The sequence below is a fragment of the Hippocampus zosterae genome, chromosome 16, assembly GCF_025434085.1.
Source record: "Hippocampus zosterae strain Florida chromosome 16, ASM2543408v3, whole genome shotgun sequence".
NCBI lineage: Eukaryota > Metazoa > Chordata > Actinopteri > Syngnathiformes > Syngnathidae > Hippocampus > Hippocampus zosterae.
The window spans coordinates 15,009,671-15,030,143 of record NC_067466.1 but is presented as its reverse complement, the minus strand read 5'-3'; the positions used below and the strand labels follow the sequence as shown (position 1 = coordinate 15,030,143).

General features: G+C 45.0%; 1 protein-coding gene and 1 long non-coding RNA gene across 4 annotated transcripts in view; one reads left to right on the top strand and one right to left on the bottom strand.

The window, feature by feature from the left end:
- Positions 1-20,473, top strand: part of zbtb16a (zinc finger and BTB domain containing 16a) — a 101,112-nt gene that overhangs the window by 40,451 nt on the left and 40,188 nt on the right. For both annotated transcript variants that reach the window (XM_052047268.1, XM_052047267.1), the window contains one exon: positions 2,484-2,581. In XM_052047268.1, the coding sequence (XP_051903228.1) occupies positions 2,484-2,581 (98 nt within the window). The remainder of the gene's footprint in view (positions 1-2,483; positions 2,582-20,473) is intronic.
- Positions 1-20,473, bottom strand: part of LOC127588542 (uncharacterized) — a 240,002-nt gene that overhangs the window by 191,350 nt on the left and 28,179 nt on the right. The gene's annotated exons all lie outside the window — the stretch shown is intronic.

The window sequence follows — 20,473 nt, the reverse complement described above, 5'->3', positions numbered from 1 at the left end:
CCACATGGCACAGTTCCCAATTGGAGTGGCCTTAATAAGACCATCCGTACCTTATCAGTTCTCCGTCTGGCCGACACAATAGTCAGATTGAGGGGCGACACAAAAGGCCTTTGAAAGGGCTTTGTGCGCCGTGTGTGTTGCGCTTTACCGCTTAAGTGTGTTTTTCTCTTATCTTTGCAAAAGTGTGTACTTCACCTATGATCCTTAACGGGGGGAAGAGGAAAAAAAAAATCCGGCCTTTGTCCCGCTGCCTTTTGTCCACCGTGTTGCTCGTTGGCGAATGCGTGTCGTGCCGACGGACATTTTGTCAAAGGGAATTACAGTCATTTGGATTCAATTTATCTTAAGTCTCTGTCAACCGTCGGGCTCGTTTCAAGACGGGTGTGTCCTGTGCCCAAAAAATGAACTACAAAAGTTTACTTTTGTCTCCGATTGAAAAGAAGTCCAGTTCTAACAGCGGCGACGTAACCAAATTTTGTACGAGAGTTGGAATACACCATAGTCCAGTGGTTGTAAAATCAAAATGACAATAAATATTTGTAAGATAACTATTTACTGACCGTAAATCTAAAAAAAAAAAAATCCAAAGACTAGAAATATAGCAAAAATTGAGTCTGCCTTCTTGTGCTGCGTGACAACGTATTATTTTGCTGTGCGTCATCACCTGCACGAACCATCATAAATTGAGGAACTCTGATCGTGGTACGCGATTTGCTTCTTTCGATTTTCCGCCGCACCGGTATGGTCGCTCAAGTCCTGTGCTACGCCCATCCAACAGCCTGTTGATTGCTTGAGAGAATTTTGCCCAGTACCTAAAAGCAGACATTTAAAAAAAGCAACAACAACAACAAAAAACAGAGCATTTGATGTTTGCGTTTCTTGATTACGGCTAGCATGGCGCACGAAACGGCATCGCAGGCCATGCCGAAAGGTGTCATTTGCGGATGGTACCGTGGCAAACAAACGCGTGTCGCTGGATCTACGGCGGAGGAAATTACTTCCAGTACGGAGGTGGGAGCTCGTGTACAGCCTGACGGGATAAGGTCAGGCGCCTCTTCAGTGTAGCCTAGCCTCGCTCTCGCTTGATTGTTATTGATTCGTCCAATTACGTGTATGACCAGAGACCGCCAGGATACAACAATTCCAGTCCCTCTTGTCCTTCTCTTCCTTGAACCTCGGCAAGGCCAGAACATTGCGCCGTAATTTCGCCTTTTATTCCAAAGGCACCCAACGCGAAGCGCCGATGTTCCCGCGCCGTGTCGCTAACTTTCCCGAAGCCGTTGCGCAATCGTCTGCATTCGACATGAGACATCAATCAGTCCTGTTTTTTTTGTTTTTTTTGGTGGGTTCGAGTGGCACCGCCACCGCCTGCTTCGGCTTCGCTGAGGGACGCCAAGATGGATGGCTGTCATCTCCTCGCCCGAGCTGAGTGGATCGCTTATCAAACGCGTTGTTTTGTTTTTGGTTTTTTTTTTCCCCGTGAAATTTGCTCGGCTGATCACTCCGCCGAAGGAAACTTGCAAGTTCATTTTTATTTGACATTTTGCTGACATTTTGTCTTCGCTCCCCTGCCCGATGCGCTCACTGGCGGGTACACGTTGCGCAATACGGATGAGAGCCACTGGACGAGCTGTATCGGAAACATTTTCAACGTGACATCTCCAAACTCCCAAAATGAAGTCGCTAACGGCCCTCCGCGGAAGCAATGGGAAGTCGTCAGACTCGGATATCGTTTCTTGTCAAGGATCAAGCATTGAATGTGTCAACTCCGACAATAATCAAAGCTGTGTGTGTGTGTGTAAAAAGTGGTCCCCACAAAACACATAAACCGGTCTGTGTGTGTGTGTGTGTTTGTGTGCGTGCGCACGCCTTTCTCAAGCTGACGTGTTTGAAGATCTCTCCGGGCTCAAGGCGACTGTGGCGGCTGTGTGGCAATCGGGTGTCACCTTAATTGCTTTAGAGCACTTTCCGATATCTCTCAAGAGTTTTACTGGCTTTGTTCCGAGCTTGACGACGCTCTGTGAGAAATTTTGTCACCGAGCCCCTTTGGCGAAGGCCAGACTTTGTGTGTTGTCACATGTTATTTAGTTAGCTAACCTTCAAGGCCTTCTCCCCCCCTGCCATTCACCCCCACAATCATATATTGACCCCTCGTCGTGTCTGACCTTGGGAGTTTAAACTGTTACAGCTTAACGTCGGCGAATCAAAAAGTGGCCCCTTGAACGCTCGGAGAAGTGTTGAATAAATCTTTGTGTTTGGCTTTATGGCTCCTTCGCCATCTGCGGCTCGTTGGATGCGGGGAGTTAATAACGCCTGGCCTTATTTACAACGCGCATTCGCGGTCGGCGGGCTCGCCGCGAGACGGCCGGCGCGATGGCGATTTGGACCCCCCCCCATGCGTCTGTTGAATCATCCCGTGATCGCCTGAGGTCCTGACGTGTTTTTGTTTTGTTTTTTCCCGCTCCCTCTTGCTCGGTCCGCAGGAAGATGCACAGCGGAATGAAGACCTACGGCTGTGAGCTGTGCGGCAAGAGCTTCCTGGACAGCCTCCGTCTACGCATGCATCTGCTGTCTCATTCAGGTGAGCGAATCAAAGCAAGCTCTGCTCCTTGAACGGGGAACTCTCCCACTTTGTTTCACTTAGACACCCCCCCACCCCCGAATGTGTCCAACTTTTGCCCGGTCTGTCTATGGCAGGGGTGTCAAACTCATTTGGTTGATAATGGTTAATGGCTAATGGCTAATGGCTAATGGTTGTCCTACAAATCAATCTCGAGGACACCCAAATAAAAATTAAATAATGTGGGGGAACAAAAATTTTTACTGTTACAATAAAGTTGCATTATGTCAAATTTGAAAGGATTTTGTTTGGGAATATGTTTTTTAAGAAAATGTCTTCAGTCTCATTTCTAAAATAAGTGTAAGATGTATTTGAGGAATTTTATTTATATTTATATTATATTCTGTGAAAAGTCTCTGGGCCAATTTGAGTTTGAATTCTTCCCTCGTAGGGATGTTATGACAGTGAAACCACAAAAGTATGACGATTACTCGTTTTGAAATCAGTCATAGTTTGCTCAATTATTCTTCAAGCGAGTGTAAACCAAAATTTGCGCAAAATCTTATTTATTACACTAACATTTTGACATTTCGGTACAGATTTTAGCAAGTTGACGCGCATGATTTGCTTTCGCGGGCCGTATAAAATGACCTGGCGGGGCCGGATCTGGCCCCCGGGCCTTGGTTTTGACATGTATGGAATGTGGTGCAGTTTGATGATCAGTTATTCGTTAGTTCTTTAGTTTTTTTTGGGGGGGGGGGTGATGGGCTCCCAAAATCCTGAGTGTGCAAAGCCTGATGGTGTGATCGCAACATCGTTTTGGTGCGTTTTAGTCTTGCCGGGGAATGATTGTTTGCACTCGGCGTCGTCAGACGCGCTTCTGCGACCGGCGTATTTTCGGCGCGGGCGCCAAGGAGTGCGCAAACTTTTCTTTTTTCTTTTTTTTTTCTTTTTTTTCCGCGAGCAACAACTGGCACCCGTGTTGCTGCTGAGGTCGTTTTTCGGCTGATGAAAGAAGCGAGAGGAGCGCTCGTGCTGCAGACAGGCGACGGTTAGGGAAGAGAGACGGGTGCCGCGGCAAAGATTCTTTGATAGTTTTTCGTGTACACTTTTCTTCTCCCCCTCCCCCCCTCTCTCTCTCTCTCTCTTCCGTCTCCACCGTTTTCTGACTTTCAAGGCTTTTCTTGCTCTGACACGGCGTCTCCATTTTTACTCGCTGTGTAATGATGACACTTCGCCGATTCCCAAACGCCGCCGCCGCCGCCGCCGCCGCCGCCGCCATCATCATCCTTCAAGCTGGCTTCACAGCCGACAGAATATCAGAGAGATGAAGAGAGAGAGCAGAGCATCTCTTTGGTATGCGACGCGTGTTGTGGATGTTTCACCAAGCAACAGTGCGGCTGTCTGCTCCCGCCCCTCCCGTCTCTCTCTTTGTGTCTATCTGTCTGTCTGGATTTTTTTTTTTTTTTAGTTACCTGTCTGTCTGTGCCGAAAGAATCTCTTTGCCAACCCGCCCGCACGTCTTTCCGCACATGCCTTTTTCTATCTGTTGTATTTGTCTCCGCAGGCGCTTTACCAAAACTAGCGACCGATCTTTCTGTCTGTTCTTTTCTGCCAGTTTGTGTACCGAAACTGCCTTCCAACCTTTTTCTTCTCCCGTCCATCGGCCAACGAGCGCCTACCCTAACCGTGTCTCTTCAGTTGCGTTCTGAAATTTGGACTTGGTTTCAATCGCGTTGACCCGTCTGCCCTTTCCGATCCATCCGCTTGACCCCCCCCCCCCCGTTTGTCTCTGCTTAACGCAGCAGCTAGCTTATCTTTTGGTCCGTCTCTCTACCCGTCTTCCTACCGACCCTTCCAACAGGTCGTCTTTCTTCTCGGTCTTGCCGCCCCCCGATTTGGTCGCCTGTCTGTCTGATGAGTACAGATTTTCTCTTTCTGCGCTCGTCTGTCTCCCTGCCTCTTCAGTTGTCTCTCTGCTCGACGCCTCAGTCTTCCTGTCTTCCTACCAGGGGCAGCGCCATCGTGAATTTAGGGCAAATATGTTCATTCTCCCGAACGGCCAGTGTATATCCAAGTCGGTCCCGCGCATCACTCAAACCTGACCTGAACGTCTGCCCGCCTATTTAATTCCTTCCTTTTTTTTTTTTTCTGTGCACTTGTCTTCCAGCCTATCAGTCTTTCTGCCTCCGTCTTGTTTTCCGTGTCTCTCTCTGCCCGTTTGCCAGCGCCGCTTTCCTGCCCAGCTAACCTGTCTGCGTGCACATGTTGTTTTGTGGACGTTTGGCCGCTGTCCCGTCTGGGCTGTGTGCCACCGCTGAGGGGGAGGGTACAGTATGTACAGTCTACGGTGTGCCAGCCTGTTTTATTTTATTTATTTATTTATTATTGCCTCTCTCCCCCCCCCGCCCCCCCCCCCCCCCCGCCCTATCCCAGCTTGTTCTGTCTGCTCTCGTAAATGTCATTGAGGTATTATTTTATCCACCTGAGAGCTAAAAGTCTGCGCCAAACCGGGGTAGTGCTATTCAACGGGTTCTACTCGTGCGGTTTGCAGATCTTGCGGAATGTCTCCACTTGTTGGTGAGATGAAGTCACCCGCTGATTATATCACGGTCTTGCCTGTTACGTAACTTTTTTTTTTTTGTCATTGGATTGCGTTCAAACAACAGCCAACATTTTATTCGTTCAGCTTTTATTGAAAGAATAAAATAGAGACGGCGGCCCGGTAGTCCAGTGGTTAGCACGTCGGCTTCACAGTGCAGAGGTACCGGGTTCGAGGCCGGCTCCCTGTGTGGAGTTTGCATGTTCTCCCCGGGCCTGCGTGGGTTTTCTCCGGGTATTCCGGTTTCCTCCCGCACGTCGACCTCACAGTGGAAAGGTACCAGGTTCAATTCCAGCTCCGGCCTCCCTGTGTGGAGTTTGCATGTTCTCCCCCCGGGCCTGTGTGGGTTTTCTCCGGGTATTCCGGTTTCCTCCCGCGCGTGGACCTCACAGTGCAGAGGTACCGGGTTCGATTCCTGCTCCGGCCTCCCTGTGTGGAGTTTGCATGTTTTCTCCGGGTATTCCGGTTTCCTCCCTCGCGTCGACCTCACAGTGCAGAGGTACCGGGTTTGATTCCAGCTCCGGCCTCCCTGTGTGGAGTTTGCATGTTCTCCCCGGGCCTGCGTGGGTTTTCTCCGGGTGCTCCGGTTTCCTCCCACATTCCAAAAACATGCATGGCAGGCTGATTGAACACTCTAAATTGTCCCTAGGTGTGAGTGTGAGCGTGGATGGTTGTTCGTCTCCGTGTGCCCTGCGATTGGCTGGCAACCGATTCAGGGTGTCCCCCGCCTGCTGCCCGAAGACAGCTGGGATAGGCTCCAGCACCACCCGCGACCCTCGTGAGGATCAAGCGGCTCGGAAGATGAATGAATGAATGAATAAAATAGAGACGTTCCGGTCTGTGCGTACAGTTTGCGTTTAACGATCACTGCTTGTTCGCGAGCGCCCGCAAAGCTCTCAAAATGTTCCAGAACTCTCTCTTCGTTTGTCCCGTGCTCGTAAAGTGAAAAGAGAGAAGAAAAAAAAGGCAAAGAAAACAAGCTAGTGCGAGATTAATGTTAGACCAAATGAATAAATCTTTCAAACTTCTTGCAGCATTTGTAATGTTTGGCAAACGCCTTTCTGACTTCCTTGGCTGCCGCGTTGAAATGTTCCGTAAATAATTCTTTTTGGTTTGCTTTTTGTTTGCAAAATAACCCGTTCTTCCAAACCACACCGACCAAAGTCCTTTTTTTTTTATTTTATTCAACGTTGCGTAATCAGATTGCCAGATTGTCCCGAAAGGCCTGTTGGCAATGAGCAGGCGGCCCAACATAGCAAGAGTGTAAATTGGAACCATTCAAATCGGGGAGAAAAAGAGAGACGTTGAATTCTTATCCCCCCCCCCCCCAAAAAAAAAAAGATCAATCAAAGATAAATGCATCTTACATCGCCGTCTCTCTCTCACTTTTTTGTGCGTGCGAGTGGCGGTGGCCGCGGCTCGGCACTTCCCTCACGCCGATGACGACACGTTTGTGCCGGCAGGTCTGGATGTTCTGCCAGCATACCAGAATAGCATACCAGAATTTATGATCGCTCGCAGATGTGAGTCCAGGAACACACTGTACTGTGCCCAAACCCAGAAATTAATGAAACTTGACTGCCTTCCAGGCCACAAATTCAGAAATGTGTGTGTGTGTGCGTGAGAGAGAGAGCGGGGGGGGGGCGGGGGGTGTCCATCTCTGAAAAGTAAGTTGCAGTAAAAGAAATAGTTCAGAAGAAAAATTTAAGTACAGCCAGAGGACAGTTAATTTTTTTTTGGGGGGGGGGGGGTGCTCCACCTGATAATTCATAAATGATTCGCTTCCTCCAATCATACATCTGGCACCAGGTTGTGATGTTCTTTTTCTTCTCTCTCCCCATACTTAAGCTTTGTGGTTGAGGTGCGGAAGTTTGACAGTCAAAAACTTCAACTGGGAGAGGCGTGAAACAAGTGAGTTGAAGAAGTCGACTTTCACCATCAAGCTCCAATGTCACAAGTTTGCCTTTGCCAGTCCAAGCAAAAAAAAAAATTTGAAAAGTCGAGTCACTGGTATATTATGCTCCAGCTGTGCTGCGAAGAGATTTTGTCAAGATTGCTGCCAGGTTCGAAGTTTGTGTTCTCGATGCATGCTAAATGCTAAATGCTAAATTGCAGCTCATCCGATCTTTGTCGGCACCGTGGGCTGAAATCGCAGTCTGAGATCTTAACCGAACAACCGACAATGACGTTGCAGAAATATGCGTCGTTCCATCTCCACTCCGGCCACACATTCTTTATTCCGAACGAATCCTCTGGCGCACTTCGCAACTTGTGCAGAGGTTGCTCCCATTTCTTCCCATTTTCCGAGAGCGACCATAAATGCAACATCCCGCGTCGCCATTTCCCGCGGCCCGTTCATCAAACGCTTTGACATCACGTGGAAGTTATTTTGAGTTTTGAAGGGTGCTAACGTCGCTTCCAATCCTTTTTTTTTGTAAGGTTGCTAAGTAGCATGCAGCCCTTTGCTGCGCTTAATGGGCCTGATTTGCTATTCTGCACTGATGCCAGATCTTATTTTTGTATGCGAGACAAGTGTTTTGATGGAGAGTGATTGCCGAAACGTCTGCGTGTCTACAAAGGGCCGCCTCCCTCTCCCCACCTCCACCCGCTCTTCATTTCTCCTTTTTTTTTTTGTATCTGTTTCTCTCTTTTTGGGTCGAGGCTGAGCGTTTTTTTTTTTTTTTAATGTGTCCTCGCTGTACAGTACACTGTGTGCCTTCTGCTCAAAACAAGAACACAGTCGATTAAATTTTGGATTCGCTTCATCATCCCTCCACTGCCTCCCTCCCCCCTCCGTCAGCCCAGCTGCTTTGTTGTTGTCAACGTGTGCGTGTGTGTGTGTGTGTGTGTGTGTGTGGTCAAAGTCAATTATTGCCAAAAGCTTGCCAATTAATTTGCTCTCCTGCAAATTTGAATCAGACTGACTGTAGAACGCACACGGTCAACAAATACTAATGCATGCAGGCAGGGCCCTGTGTGAATTTTGGAGTCACCTGACAGGGGGTGGGCAGCCGCCAACTGCTGCGCGCGTAGCGTGACTTGCGGACAACATCACAAACGTGTTCCAATGCGTACCTACTGCAGTTTGATTGGCTTGAATTTTTCTCACACAAGTCCGACAGCACTTCAAATTCTGCAGTGTCATGTTTTCGCAGTCTATATCCAAACTAAGGAAATGACTTGTACTGAAAATTGGAAATGAACATTTTTTGTAGATGAAATCAAATAAAAACACAATGCATGATTTTTTTTTTTTTTTACAACACTAACGAAAACTGCACTTACAGTTGTGTGCTTCACAATTTCAAAACGATTACAGCCCTGGTCTAAAAAAAAAAAAACTGAAGATATTTTCCAAAATATCTTTGCAGACGCATTATGAGTCGCAAACTTCCCATAAGTCAGTAAGTTCTCCTTGAAACACTGTTCAAAACTTTGCTCCCGACATTACATTTGTCATCGCGCGTTTGATGAAAAATCACACTTGGGTGTGATTGACTTGAAATTTCGGACAACATTCCACCAGGGTGGATCATACCTCATTTGCATAAATTAACCCACGGAGCGTTTGATTAAACACGATGGGAAAAAAATATGTTTCATTCGCCTCCAAATGTGACAAGCTGGAAATTTCTCTCACAAAAGTAGCCTCCGGAAACAAAATGGTGGCAAAGAGACAATTTGGATGGCTGATTTGAATATGTATTACCGCGCTTGGTGTTAATAGCACATTACATCAAGAAACAACGTATGAGTGAGTCCCTGTTCTTTTGTCAGATGCCCTGGATAGACATCCCTCGAGTTTTTGGACTTGTGCGTGTCTGTGTGTGTGCGCGTATGCGCTTTGCATGGGCACAACACAAATCCATACTAGCCACGGGCTCCTCGCCAATCTATTTTCTGCTCAGCTGGTTTTAAATGAAGTTATTATGACTCATTAAAATGCCCACAAGCTTGTGGAAGTCGGCCAATTACCATTTAAATTTAGCCTCCCGCTCTCGCAACCTTATCTGTGTTCCCTGTACTCTCCGGCTCTCATCGCCACTGTCGCCCCCACCGTGACATCTCTCTCTCTCTCTCTCACTCGCTCGCCCAGTCTTTTTTTGTGTGTGTGTGTGTGTGTGTGTTTTTTTTGGGGGGGGAGGGTGTATGTGTTTGTTGTTAATGCAAAAACAACATTAAATAACCTCCAAACACAAATTCGGAGAGGGAAGGTTACGGAGATTCAATGATCCAAGGGAATATGGTTTGTGCTTCTCGTAACAAAAGGATGTAGCTACAAGTGCAGCCGAGATACAAAAGCGAACTGCTTTTGTGAAATTTCAAGAGGGAGAATTTTTTATTTTTTATTTTTTAAAAGCAAGTTATCGCCAAAGTAACTCAACACTGCTCACCACCTTACTTAAATATTTCAAATATGACAACGAAGGTGATCATGTGAAATTAAAACAAAAAGCATGGTTTGGCCTTTGTGAAATTTCAAGTCAGACATTTTATTGTACATTTCACCATTGGGTCGACACCAAATGAATCAATTCCTATTTGTTACGTTATTTAACATTTCAAATATTCCTGCTGAAGAAATACAAAACTTGCGAGGTCTTGATGAAATTTCAAGTCACAGAATATTTGAACATTTCACAATGAGTCTGGTGCCAAAATATTATACCACTTCACATCATGTATTTCAGTATCTAAAGTATTTCTAGTAAAATAATAATAATAATAATACATTGTTTTCCGAGCACTTATAATACTTATTGATAGGTCCTTAAATTTTTTTTTGTTTGTTTGCTTCCATTTTACGACGGTTCTGAACTGTGGGACTGACGCCAAAATAAATAGTGCTCATTGCTTTATTTCCGTTTCAAAGATCCCTTTTTAAGAAACGTCAAAACTCATTCCTGTGTGCCTTGCGTGAAATTTCAAGTTGGAAATATTCCATCCTATCGCCGTGGGTTTGACATTGGGGGGGAATTACCACCAGTTGAAGCTGTAACTTTGTGCGAAGTGATGCCCACTATTTCTTTCCACATTGTGGGCTGCAGCCCTGGTGTCACAAGTCCAACATCAGCGCCTCTTGTAAATTTGTCACATAGCCGCCGAGGTTGTCATCGTCGCCCCGTTTCCCAAAGAATGCCTCGGGGGTTTTGTTGCACGGCGGCACACAGTTGAACCTTGTCCTTGTAATGACATAGCCCGCCGTCATACCTCCATACCCGCAGTGACACTCACACATGTGCGCGAGATTAGATTCTCGGCACGACCGTTTTCTTGAATCCCAACCTCTTGGCATGCGCTGACATGGCCAGAAATGCAAGGCGGTCGGCTTTGACAAGTCTTCCATTGTGTAGTGACAGCTGACATACTGTAGGCATTGTAGGTCGCTCAACCCTCGGGACGTTCGTGAATGTAGTGTAACATGGATATTATCGGAAAGTGGGAGGCAAGAAAAAAAAACCTACGCAAGAACAGCGAGAAGCTAAGATTTTTAAACCCAGAACCTCAGGATGGTGAAGCAGAAGTGCTGAACACTTGTATGTAGTTAAGCAGTAGTATTGCAATGGACAGTAATTTTAACTGTTTCTCTTAAATTAGGGAAAAAAAACACAAACAAAACCCAATGAATTCACACACTACGTTAGAATTTTTTTGTGACAAATATTTGAAAAATTATACACCTTTATGCTAGCGTATTAGGTTGTATGAAACTTTTAGATGGATTTTCCATACTCGGTAGCTCTGAGTGCTTCATCCTGGTTTAATCCTTACATTGAATCCTTACGAAATTTTATTTTTTTGTATTTCCATGTAACTTTCAAGAAACTCATATCCAATTTTCCAATATAAATCGTAAAGTTGGTTTTGCGTTAATACATGAATGCATCAATACAAACTGAATGGAGTCATTCCATTTTAAACTACATCTTGATATGTATCCCAATGTCTTGGAATCGAACCAAATCGAATTATTCCACTTGAAAAATCGAACCGTTCATGAATTTGATCACGGCCCATATCTTGAGCTACGTATCAAATCCTTTTTTTTAATTGGGCAGATCCACAACCCTAATTTAAAAACAAATTAATCAAGTTAACAACGGTTGAGCGAGGCATGCCAACAACTCCAAAAAGCTTGCGACTTTTTGAGGTGAAATTGTGTTTGTTCACTTTACGACTCGGTGAACCTCAGCCACATTTAGCCTTTGTGTTTCCACTGTGTTAGCTTGACAATCTTTTTTTTTTTTTTTTTTTTTCATTTTGCATGCTGAAATCTGTTTACAATTTTGACTGAAATGTCCTGAATGCGAATCCCAGCTGGGAGCAACAAAGCGGTTGTGACAGCAAACAGCGATAAAAGTAAATATTCTCCCAGGCACTTCCTTGTTATGATCCCATTATGTAAGCCGGCAGATCGCTCTGGGAAACTTCTTAGATCAATTTTCGCAGCGCAGATTAGACCGCTTATGAATCCCATTCATTGGAAGAGCTCCCTCCTGAAACGCTCTTTATATTTTGGGGGGAATGTAGAGAATGACGTTGACAAAGCAAAGATCTGCCCGTGGCACTTTCATGTCGTGGAAAAAAGTGAAAGGAGACGACGACGGGAAGATAAAAGTGCTCCCATAGCCCATCTGGAAGTAGCCGGGACGCATAAGGGTTCCTTTTATGCTGCTAATTCCATTGGGAGGCGCGACATAAAAGACGGCACGGATGTCGTGTTATAACTGTTGAAAACAAGCAAGTGGCCGCAGAATACTAATACGCTCGGTCACAGAGACGGACGGACGCTTTAATGTGGCAGTAAACAGCATCTTTTAAAGCCTTTTCTTGGGAGCCTTAAAGAAAGGGGGAAGCAGCGGCTGTTAGCCATTTGCATCTCTGACCCGAGCAGATTGCTCACAATATCCTGTACGGGAATGCTAGGCAAACCGTGGCAAGTGGGCCAGAAAGAACATTAGCGCAGTTTCCAAAACCCCACAAAAAATGTTATATAACCATGTAAGACACAATTTATTCAAAATTAACTTTCAATGCTTTGAAAGGTGCTTGAATTAATGATCGTACTGCAAAACGCGATAGACAGGCTAATGAAACTAGCATCGGTGTAGCAGCGTTAGCATCGGTGTAGCAGCATTAGCATCACCACTGCGCCTCTAATTTGTCTATTCATAAGAAAATGAGGCTTCGTCAAGTCTAATAAGTTTAAGGTTTAACACAGCAAAAGGTAAACAAATCACTCGGCTTTAGCTTTGCTAGCTCGTGAGCGTCAGTGTTAATTATTACAATACATTGAGTCAATAATCCTGAAATGAATTAATACAATCCTGCCATTTTTCTATTTTTTTTTTGCCTGCATGTTAAGCCGGGTGAGGTAAGAGGAGGGGGGGCGGGAATAAAAATCCGTACTCAGGACATGTTGAACCCTTTGAACCCACCGAGTCACCGTTTGGCCTATTTCTGCCTCAGCTGATCATAGACGCCCGCTCACACTCACACACACTCACACATCCACGTGCTCTCGCATGCTTTTGGCCGCCCGCCAAGGCCTGTCATCGCCTCTACAGTATCACTTCTGCTGTATTTATATCCAGGGGCCCGTGCGGCATGTTGGCAGGTCGGGCTGCGGGAGGAAGGAGGAACTGGAAAGTGTTTCAGCTGCAGGTTGCGCTTCCTCGTGCTTACAAAGAAGTTGACATTGGGAGCTGCTTATTGTGTAAGGTGCTTAGGAAATAACTACCTTGAAAGGTTTCCCGAGTGGACGGAAAAGAGCTTTTCAAAACATCAATAACTTCTCCGTAGAGTGGAGTTGGGAATGGTCATGGCAAATAAGACACGCTAGTCCATTCATAGTTGCACAATCGCAATATTATTTAAAAATAGCAATCAAAAGTTGTTTGTATCCATAATTAACAGTTATCAGTCGCATTCCATGTCAAGATTCTACAGCCCCAGATTAGATTTGTTTCACCCTCGTAAAAGATACAACAACTTCAATAAGCAAAATAAACAGTGACATAGAGTTGTAAAATGTAGTTAATCAGTGAACGTTGTAAAACAATAACATGAAATCATTTACCAAGGTGTAGTGCGTCGCTGAGTGTTCTCATTCAAGATTCAATTCAATTTTTTAAAACCATTTGTAAGCGCAACAAGATAACGGTCATAAAAATATTGGGGGGGAAATACTGCAAAACACTCAGGACTGATTTTCAAAAAATGTTGCGATAAATGTGATAAAAACTTGAACCAAATAAGAACTGCCGTGCAAGTGTAATTAACTACTGTACATAGTAAAAATTTACGGCTGTGCAGATGTGCCTCCTGGTGTCATTGTTTTGACATTCCGATTAATAAAACATTAACTGCCGTAGAACATTAAAAATAATAATAATAATAATATTCTTGGCCTTAACTTGGCTAAACAATTTCCAAATGAAAATGTGAAAGAACCGCGCCATTCCTGAGTTGAATGACTTTGGTCATCTTAACTTCATAAGTGAGGCCGACTTAAGTCGAGCATCTCAAATTGCAATTTGTTTTTTTTTTTAAGCGTTACCTAAAAAGAATCCTTCACTTACTTCGTATGAGCGAGCGTAAAAGATGACTTTGCGGAAAAGAACACAGTATGATGTCCACTGGCGGATAGTCCAGTTTCATGACGACAGCGAAATAGTTTCCCCCCCTACTTGATCCAATTTACGCGTTTGAAGACTGCACGTGTTCTCTTTTTATGTGGAACATTTTAACAGCTGCCCGAACATAACAAACAAGTTAATCAACGCACCTGAGAGCTGTTAAAAAAAGCCTCATTTGATAAATGTCCTATTTATTGTGATCCATGTTGGATGTTCTGTTATGTACAGAAACAGATTAGTAGAACCGTTAAATGCTGTCAATGAGTGGTGGTACATCAGGGTCAGGAAGTTTTTTGGGGGGGTAAAGTAACATTTATGTCAACCATCAAACTGTTTCTCTGCCATGTTTATAGACTTCCCTTTATAAATGATCCTGCTGGTTAATTTGTTGCACCTTGTCGGCCTATACTAGCTATCAAGCTAGCTGTCTCACCATCTTTAAAGCTAGCTTGTGACGAGTCCTCTTTGGTGAAGATAGCCTACAAAATTTAACAGTACATCTGTTTAGCTATCTAGCTAACCAGATATCTTTGATTCTTTTCACTTTAAAAAATAGTCAATTAATGTAACAGCTATAGAGAGACCTTATTCAAACAAACATTTTTTCAATTTAACCCTATGTCACACCAGGCACATTTAAAGTTATGAAAACACACTTTTTGACACTGTAGTGCATTGAGATGCAAGTTTAATTTGTTTTGTGACCATGTTTGTAGCTCCAAACACTCATCCCAAACCGATTGATACCGTACACTGCCATTTCTTAACTCTTCTAAGCTCATCAATACGGCACGAATGGTGTTTTTTCTTCATTTTATTGTCTTCCCTCCTTTTCCAATCACTTTTATTACTTGAGTGTTTGACCTAAAAAAATGTATACACACACACATATATATATATATATATATATACACACTCGCATGACTTTGCTCTCGGGCCTCGTGACTGCAGCCTTAATAAACTCTGCCTCGCCTTTGACAATGTGTGACTTGAAAGCAGGAAATAATGGGCCCTAAACAGTAAATCTTTACAGGTTATTGAGCGGGCTAGGTGAGGGACTTGTTGGTAATAATGGTGCGTAGTTGTGAGGGGGTTGCTGGTGTCCGGCAGCATTCGTTCTCAGGCAGTTTGACCATTTAGTTTCACTGTATATAAAAAAAAAAACTAACAGTACTTGGGGCTTTGGTCTCCTCAGTGTCGGCCAAGAATGCTCGAGCAAACAAAGCTGTGAAAGCCTTGTGTGTTCCCTGTGAGAGGTTTTTAATGAGTGCCAGCCAGGGAGCTCCTGTTACACCGCTCAACGTCCCCCAAGCCGGCAACCGAGCCCCCCGGAAAAACCCGGGGCCAGACCTTACTTTTACCTGCTACTGTCTACCATCGGTGAACTTATTCTAAACATTCAAAACGCCTGACCCCCACTCCCCCCCCCCCCCCCTTCGGGACAACAGCCGACAAGCCAAATGAGTTTTCCCCACCTCATCTTTTGCTCAGTTTAACTGTAAAAAAGAATTAACAGCCCTGTAAAGGTGATGCCGCCTGCCCGGCCAGCTGTTGGCTAAGGAAACATTCTGCGGGGGGTCACTGCGGCACGTAAAGTTCACAAGATGGTCAGGAGACTCGAGCGTGTCTGGTAGAACCCGGTGTGGAAATTACGTCGAAAATATATTTGCAATATTTTAGCTTGTAACAAAGGCTAGCCAGGTCGAACGATCCGTTTTCAATGCAAACACTGTCTTCCAATGCAGTGCCTTGCTAATTTGCACTCGGACTTGAACCGATAAAGCAGACTTGTCAATGCATCAACTTTGCCTGTGTAAATGATTAAGAGCTTGAAGTCGATTAATCGCCAATCATGTGCCTCCCAGTGGAATTAGCATCATGAAAATCAACTCACGGAAAGCAGCGCTGACTAAAGCATAAGGACCAACATGCCCATCAATGAGACCATTGTCACTTGCGAAACCAAATCTAACAAAAGCACTTTTCCGTTAAAATCCTTGCCGTTATAACTTCATTCGGGCTAACCATGAGTGTAGCGTCATTCGGGTGGGTTTAGATACATTTATATGTATATATGTTTCAAAAGGAGCCCACCCACCCTGGTGCAGCTCGCTTCTAATAATACCAGCGGGCCAAGAGGGCGCCTTACTTACTTCCTGCCCTTCGCACCAGGATAGCCCCGAGGGGGTGGGTTTTGCTTCGTCTATGCATCCAGCTCTTGTTTCCTTCCTTCACGTACACAACAATAAACACATGCAGGAGTGATCACATACATTTTCTTCTTTGTCTCTGGGGCGTAGACAGCAGTTGTGCCTGCCTGCGTTGGGGGGGGGGGGGGGGGGGGGGGATTGGTTGAAAGCAGAGCTGAAAACACATGGCACCTTTCACCTTTCAGGGTGGGACAGGGTTAGTCAGGCCAAGATATTGAAGCGGGTGTGGTTGTGCGGTGGTGACGGTGTCGGGGTTCGGAGGCGGGGCGTTGGAACATTTGGTCAGTGTCTACCAAAGTGCACTTTATCTTTTACTACCTGGACTGGATTTATTTTGTGCTCGTTCAGGTCGGTTCGCAGGAGACGTTGCACTTGCGGGTCAACATGAGACTGAAACGTTTGGTTATGGCAATATGTGATTTAAATTTGGTAGCCATCAGAATCTGTGTGTGTGTGTGTGTGAGAGAGACCTCCAGGCCAAACAAATCGCTTTTCAGACAAACAGGATTAAGAGCCAGAATTTAAAAAATGAAATAAAAAAAAAACAAGGGCTGCGTGATGTTGCAATCGAAACTCTTCTATTTTTGAGCCCAGCCTCCTGTACAAGTGAGCGTGTACCAGTGTGTGTGATTGCGTGAGTCAATATTTGTCCCGAGACGTCCCGCCTGGCGCAACAGACTGTAAAGCTGTCAAGAACGACCTGAATATTCCGTCTCCGTCGCAGTTTCCTTTTGATTTCTCCCTTCCGCTCACCGCAGACGAGTCATCTCCAGCCAAGCGCGTTTGTGACGCTTTTGATGGGCTCGTCGTCTCCGCAACCCCCCCCCCCCCACCCCAAAACAATCCAAGCGCCATCCCCTTTCTGACAGATCGTTTCTACTTCTCTGTTACACTGTTTGCTCCCAACATCTCATTTGTTTGATGGTTGTCGTAACGTGTCTGAGGCACCCCGTTGGCGTTGTCGATTGACCTAAAAATAACAATTTACCCTCCTAAGTGGAGCGCAGTCTCTTCACACAAGCTCTAGAAATAATCACTCCCCTAAAATTGTTCTCTAAAGTGCCATTTTAACATCGGTAATTGTCGATCAAGTTCAAGTTTAAGGGTTGTGGTGCTTACCCGAGGGAAGGAGTTGAAAGAAGTGGTGACCAGGATGTGGAGGGTCCGAGCGAATTGCCTCGGTTCTTGCGGCTCCATGGCAGGATGGAGTTCATGGTCTCTGTGAGTGTTTATTGTATTGTTTTGCTTTTTTGTCATACAGTCTAGTCTTGGATAAGTGGTTTACTGCGGCTGAGCAAACATTTAGTTTCTGTTTTGGCCACACAGTTTGTCTGCTTACCACACACACACACACACTGACTATTTACACTATTAAAAACCACTGGGTGTGATATTGCTCGGCCAGTCACTGTAATTAGCCTTTTTTTCATTTCCCGTTTAGCCTCGCTGCCTTCCCAAATGATGTGATTGCTGAGGCCCTCCTCCCACAGGAAGGCAAAGTTGCATAGGCGGCGTGTCACTTAGGAATATCCCAGAACAGAAGTGTTGGATTTGTTTAGTTGTTTTTCCTTCTGTGTGAACTTGACCTCCTTGCATTGTGCCAAAATATATTTCCAAAAAGGAGTGAGAAATTGAAGGCCTGGGTGAAAAACATGATGTGGCTGGAAAACCACAAAGACAATAATATGGTCAGATATGAAGCAATGCAGAAACAGAAGAAAAATGAGGAGAGACGAGACCGAGTTTGTCCGTTAATGACGACGCACGCGCACAAAAAGCGGAACAGGAAAAATGCTGCTCGTTTCATAATTTTTTAACGCTCGCTACAAACGTGTGTTTGCACACAGGCTGAAATTTTAAGATAAGATAAGAAAACCTTTATTTGTCTCACAATGGAGAAATTCCCAATTTACAGCAGCAAAATTATGAAAGGGAGAAGTAGAAGAATAAAAATAAATTATGTACAGAAAAAAGAACAAAAAGCATATAAATGATGATAAAATATTAAAAATGGGCGATTCCAGGTTTTCAGGTCTGTCTATTCAATAGCCCGACCTTTGCGTGAAACATTCCTTTTAAGTGTACGCCGGCAGCAATTAGTTGCGTTTCCTTAATTTACCATACGAATCTCGGTAGAAATTGCTGCTCCAAAAATCTGACGTTCTCGGGGCTCATTGTGTAAAAAAAAATCTTCCAGACACACGATGGCAAATGCTTCTCCGTGTTTCCAGATGAAAGCCTTATTGCGCTAGACTGCAACTGTATCATAAACGGGAGGAGCCGACGCTCTCTCAGAAGCCAGTCAAAGGACGACGGCGGGTGAATGTTTCGCTGGATGCGATGGCCTACTTTTGTGTCGCTACAAGCGGCGACAGGCACTCTGCCTCTGATGTTTCATTCTGAGAGCGACTTTGATGAAAGATTCCGCTTCGACTGGCGCTCCCGAAGGAGGGCATCTGTTGCAAACAATAATACCTATGACAGGAACTAGGTTGGAACAACAAGTAGCAAATTATGTGACTGTGTGTGGGGGGGGGGGGGGGGGGGCGGTGGGGGGTTCTCCACACACACACACACACACACACACACACAAAATCTCAAACAGTTGGAAACCTAAAATACCACGAGGCCATGGAATGTGTTTGCTAGCAATCAGGACAATGCACTATCGCACAGGGAATTTGACGTGACTCCCATGTGAGCCTCGCATTGCTGGACAATGCGTCGAACTCGTGGCGCCGTCGAAATGGGAACAGCATGATTTGAAAACCTCGACCTAAATCGAATCCGGTCATTCACAACCGCTGTGCTGCTGGCATTGTCATTTCACGTATCCGGTTCGAAAGTCATGGACCACAAATAATGTCTCTTTTCATCCGTCAGTGCCGGCGACGTACAGTGAGTGACTTGTCGACGGACTAGTCCACCAATCTGCGAGCAATCTTAGTCGTCGCCAGTTTCTCAGTCGAGTGGTCCTAACATGGCAAACGGTTGCGTCACAGCAATCACAGAAGATACCCCCCCCCCCCCTTTTGCCTTCATTTTGTCTCTTTTTTTTCTCTATTGTCCAATTAGATTTCAGCTTCTGTGTTGCCATGTCGGGTTGCCGCGACTGATTATTTTACTCGTCGACTAGTCACCGATGGTACGTCGTCGCAATTAGTCGACGAATCGGCTCATGTGTGTCAATTGCAGCACGTCGCACCAGCAAGCAGCTGCTGTTAACCAACATTAGCTTCAAATTCGAGTTCTCCCAGCTATGTGCCAATTTCCAAGAAAGACAATTAAGACGTTCACACATTCGACATGTTTATAAACGATTAAATTGAAGGCAATACTGCAGCATGAACATTTTTCCCCGTCGATTGTGATGGACGGATCAGACACAAACATGACTTGCAATTCTAGTTTATAAGATATTCATTCAAGGTGCTTGTCTTAAAAGCTTACAAATCTTTGCCTGCTTTGCAAAAACAAAGCCCCTCACCAATCACAGTTACACGCCAAGCGCACTACGAAATGCTGACTATTGATTTAGTGCCCAAAGTGGAAGACGTTATCACTGCAGTGGCTCGATTGACAGCAGGGGCAGCCCTCCCTTGCCATGTTCTTTTTTTTTTTTTTTTTTGTGCATCTTAATATGAAATAACAACAGCGCTCACTTGTGCAACAGCTCTCCGAGGAGGAAGTGAAACGGGAAGTGGTTTTTTTCGCGCCGCTCGACAACACCTGATCGCCGCTACGTCCCGACCGTGCAGCTTCTCTGCACACGTGCATAAGCGCAGCATGCGGTTTGCGTAACTTGCAACGGGACAAGACTGAGAGTTTTCAAACGTTTACCACCAAGAATAAAACGTGGCACTCCGCGAGCATGAATAACATTGAAAAACAAGGCAGAGGATTTATTCCTCAAATATATGTTTCATATGATTGTAGGCTACTGTAAGATGATGCACAAATGTTTGGAAAGTAAGTAGTAAAATGTCACTACTTTAAGATTTAAATAAGAATGAACTGTTGCCACTGTAATATTTTGCATGTTTGAACGTTTAATTCGGTACAACTAGAAGGAGCTAGCATACCAATTAATTTTGTTTTTTTGCATCTTACATGTTTTAATGATGGATTAATTTGGGGCATAAGAACACAAATTGAAATTCCAATTCATCTTTTCGGTTCCAATTCATCCCAACTTTCTTTATATGGAAAAAAACGTCATCAACTCGCTGTGATAGCAAGCGTCGGCATTAAAGGACTGAATGACTTCGTCCTCATGACAGGGGATCGATGGCATTTCTCAAGCGAGAACACGCATTATGTGTATAGGTAGTTAGCGACATGCAGTGTTGAGTTTATCTCTCATTTTCAACTTGCTTTGAACCGATGAATTAAAGTTGATAAATGCGCCTCGCCTCTCTGGATGAATGAACGTCGCATCAGAGAGAATGGCAACGTTGAATTC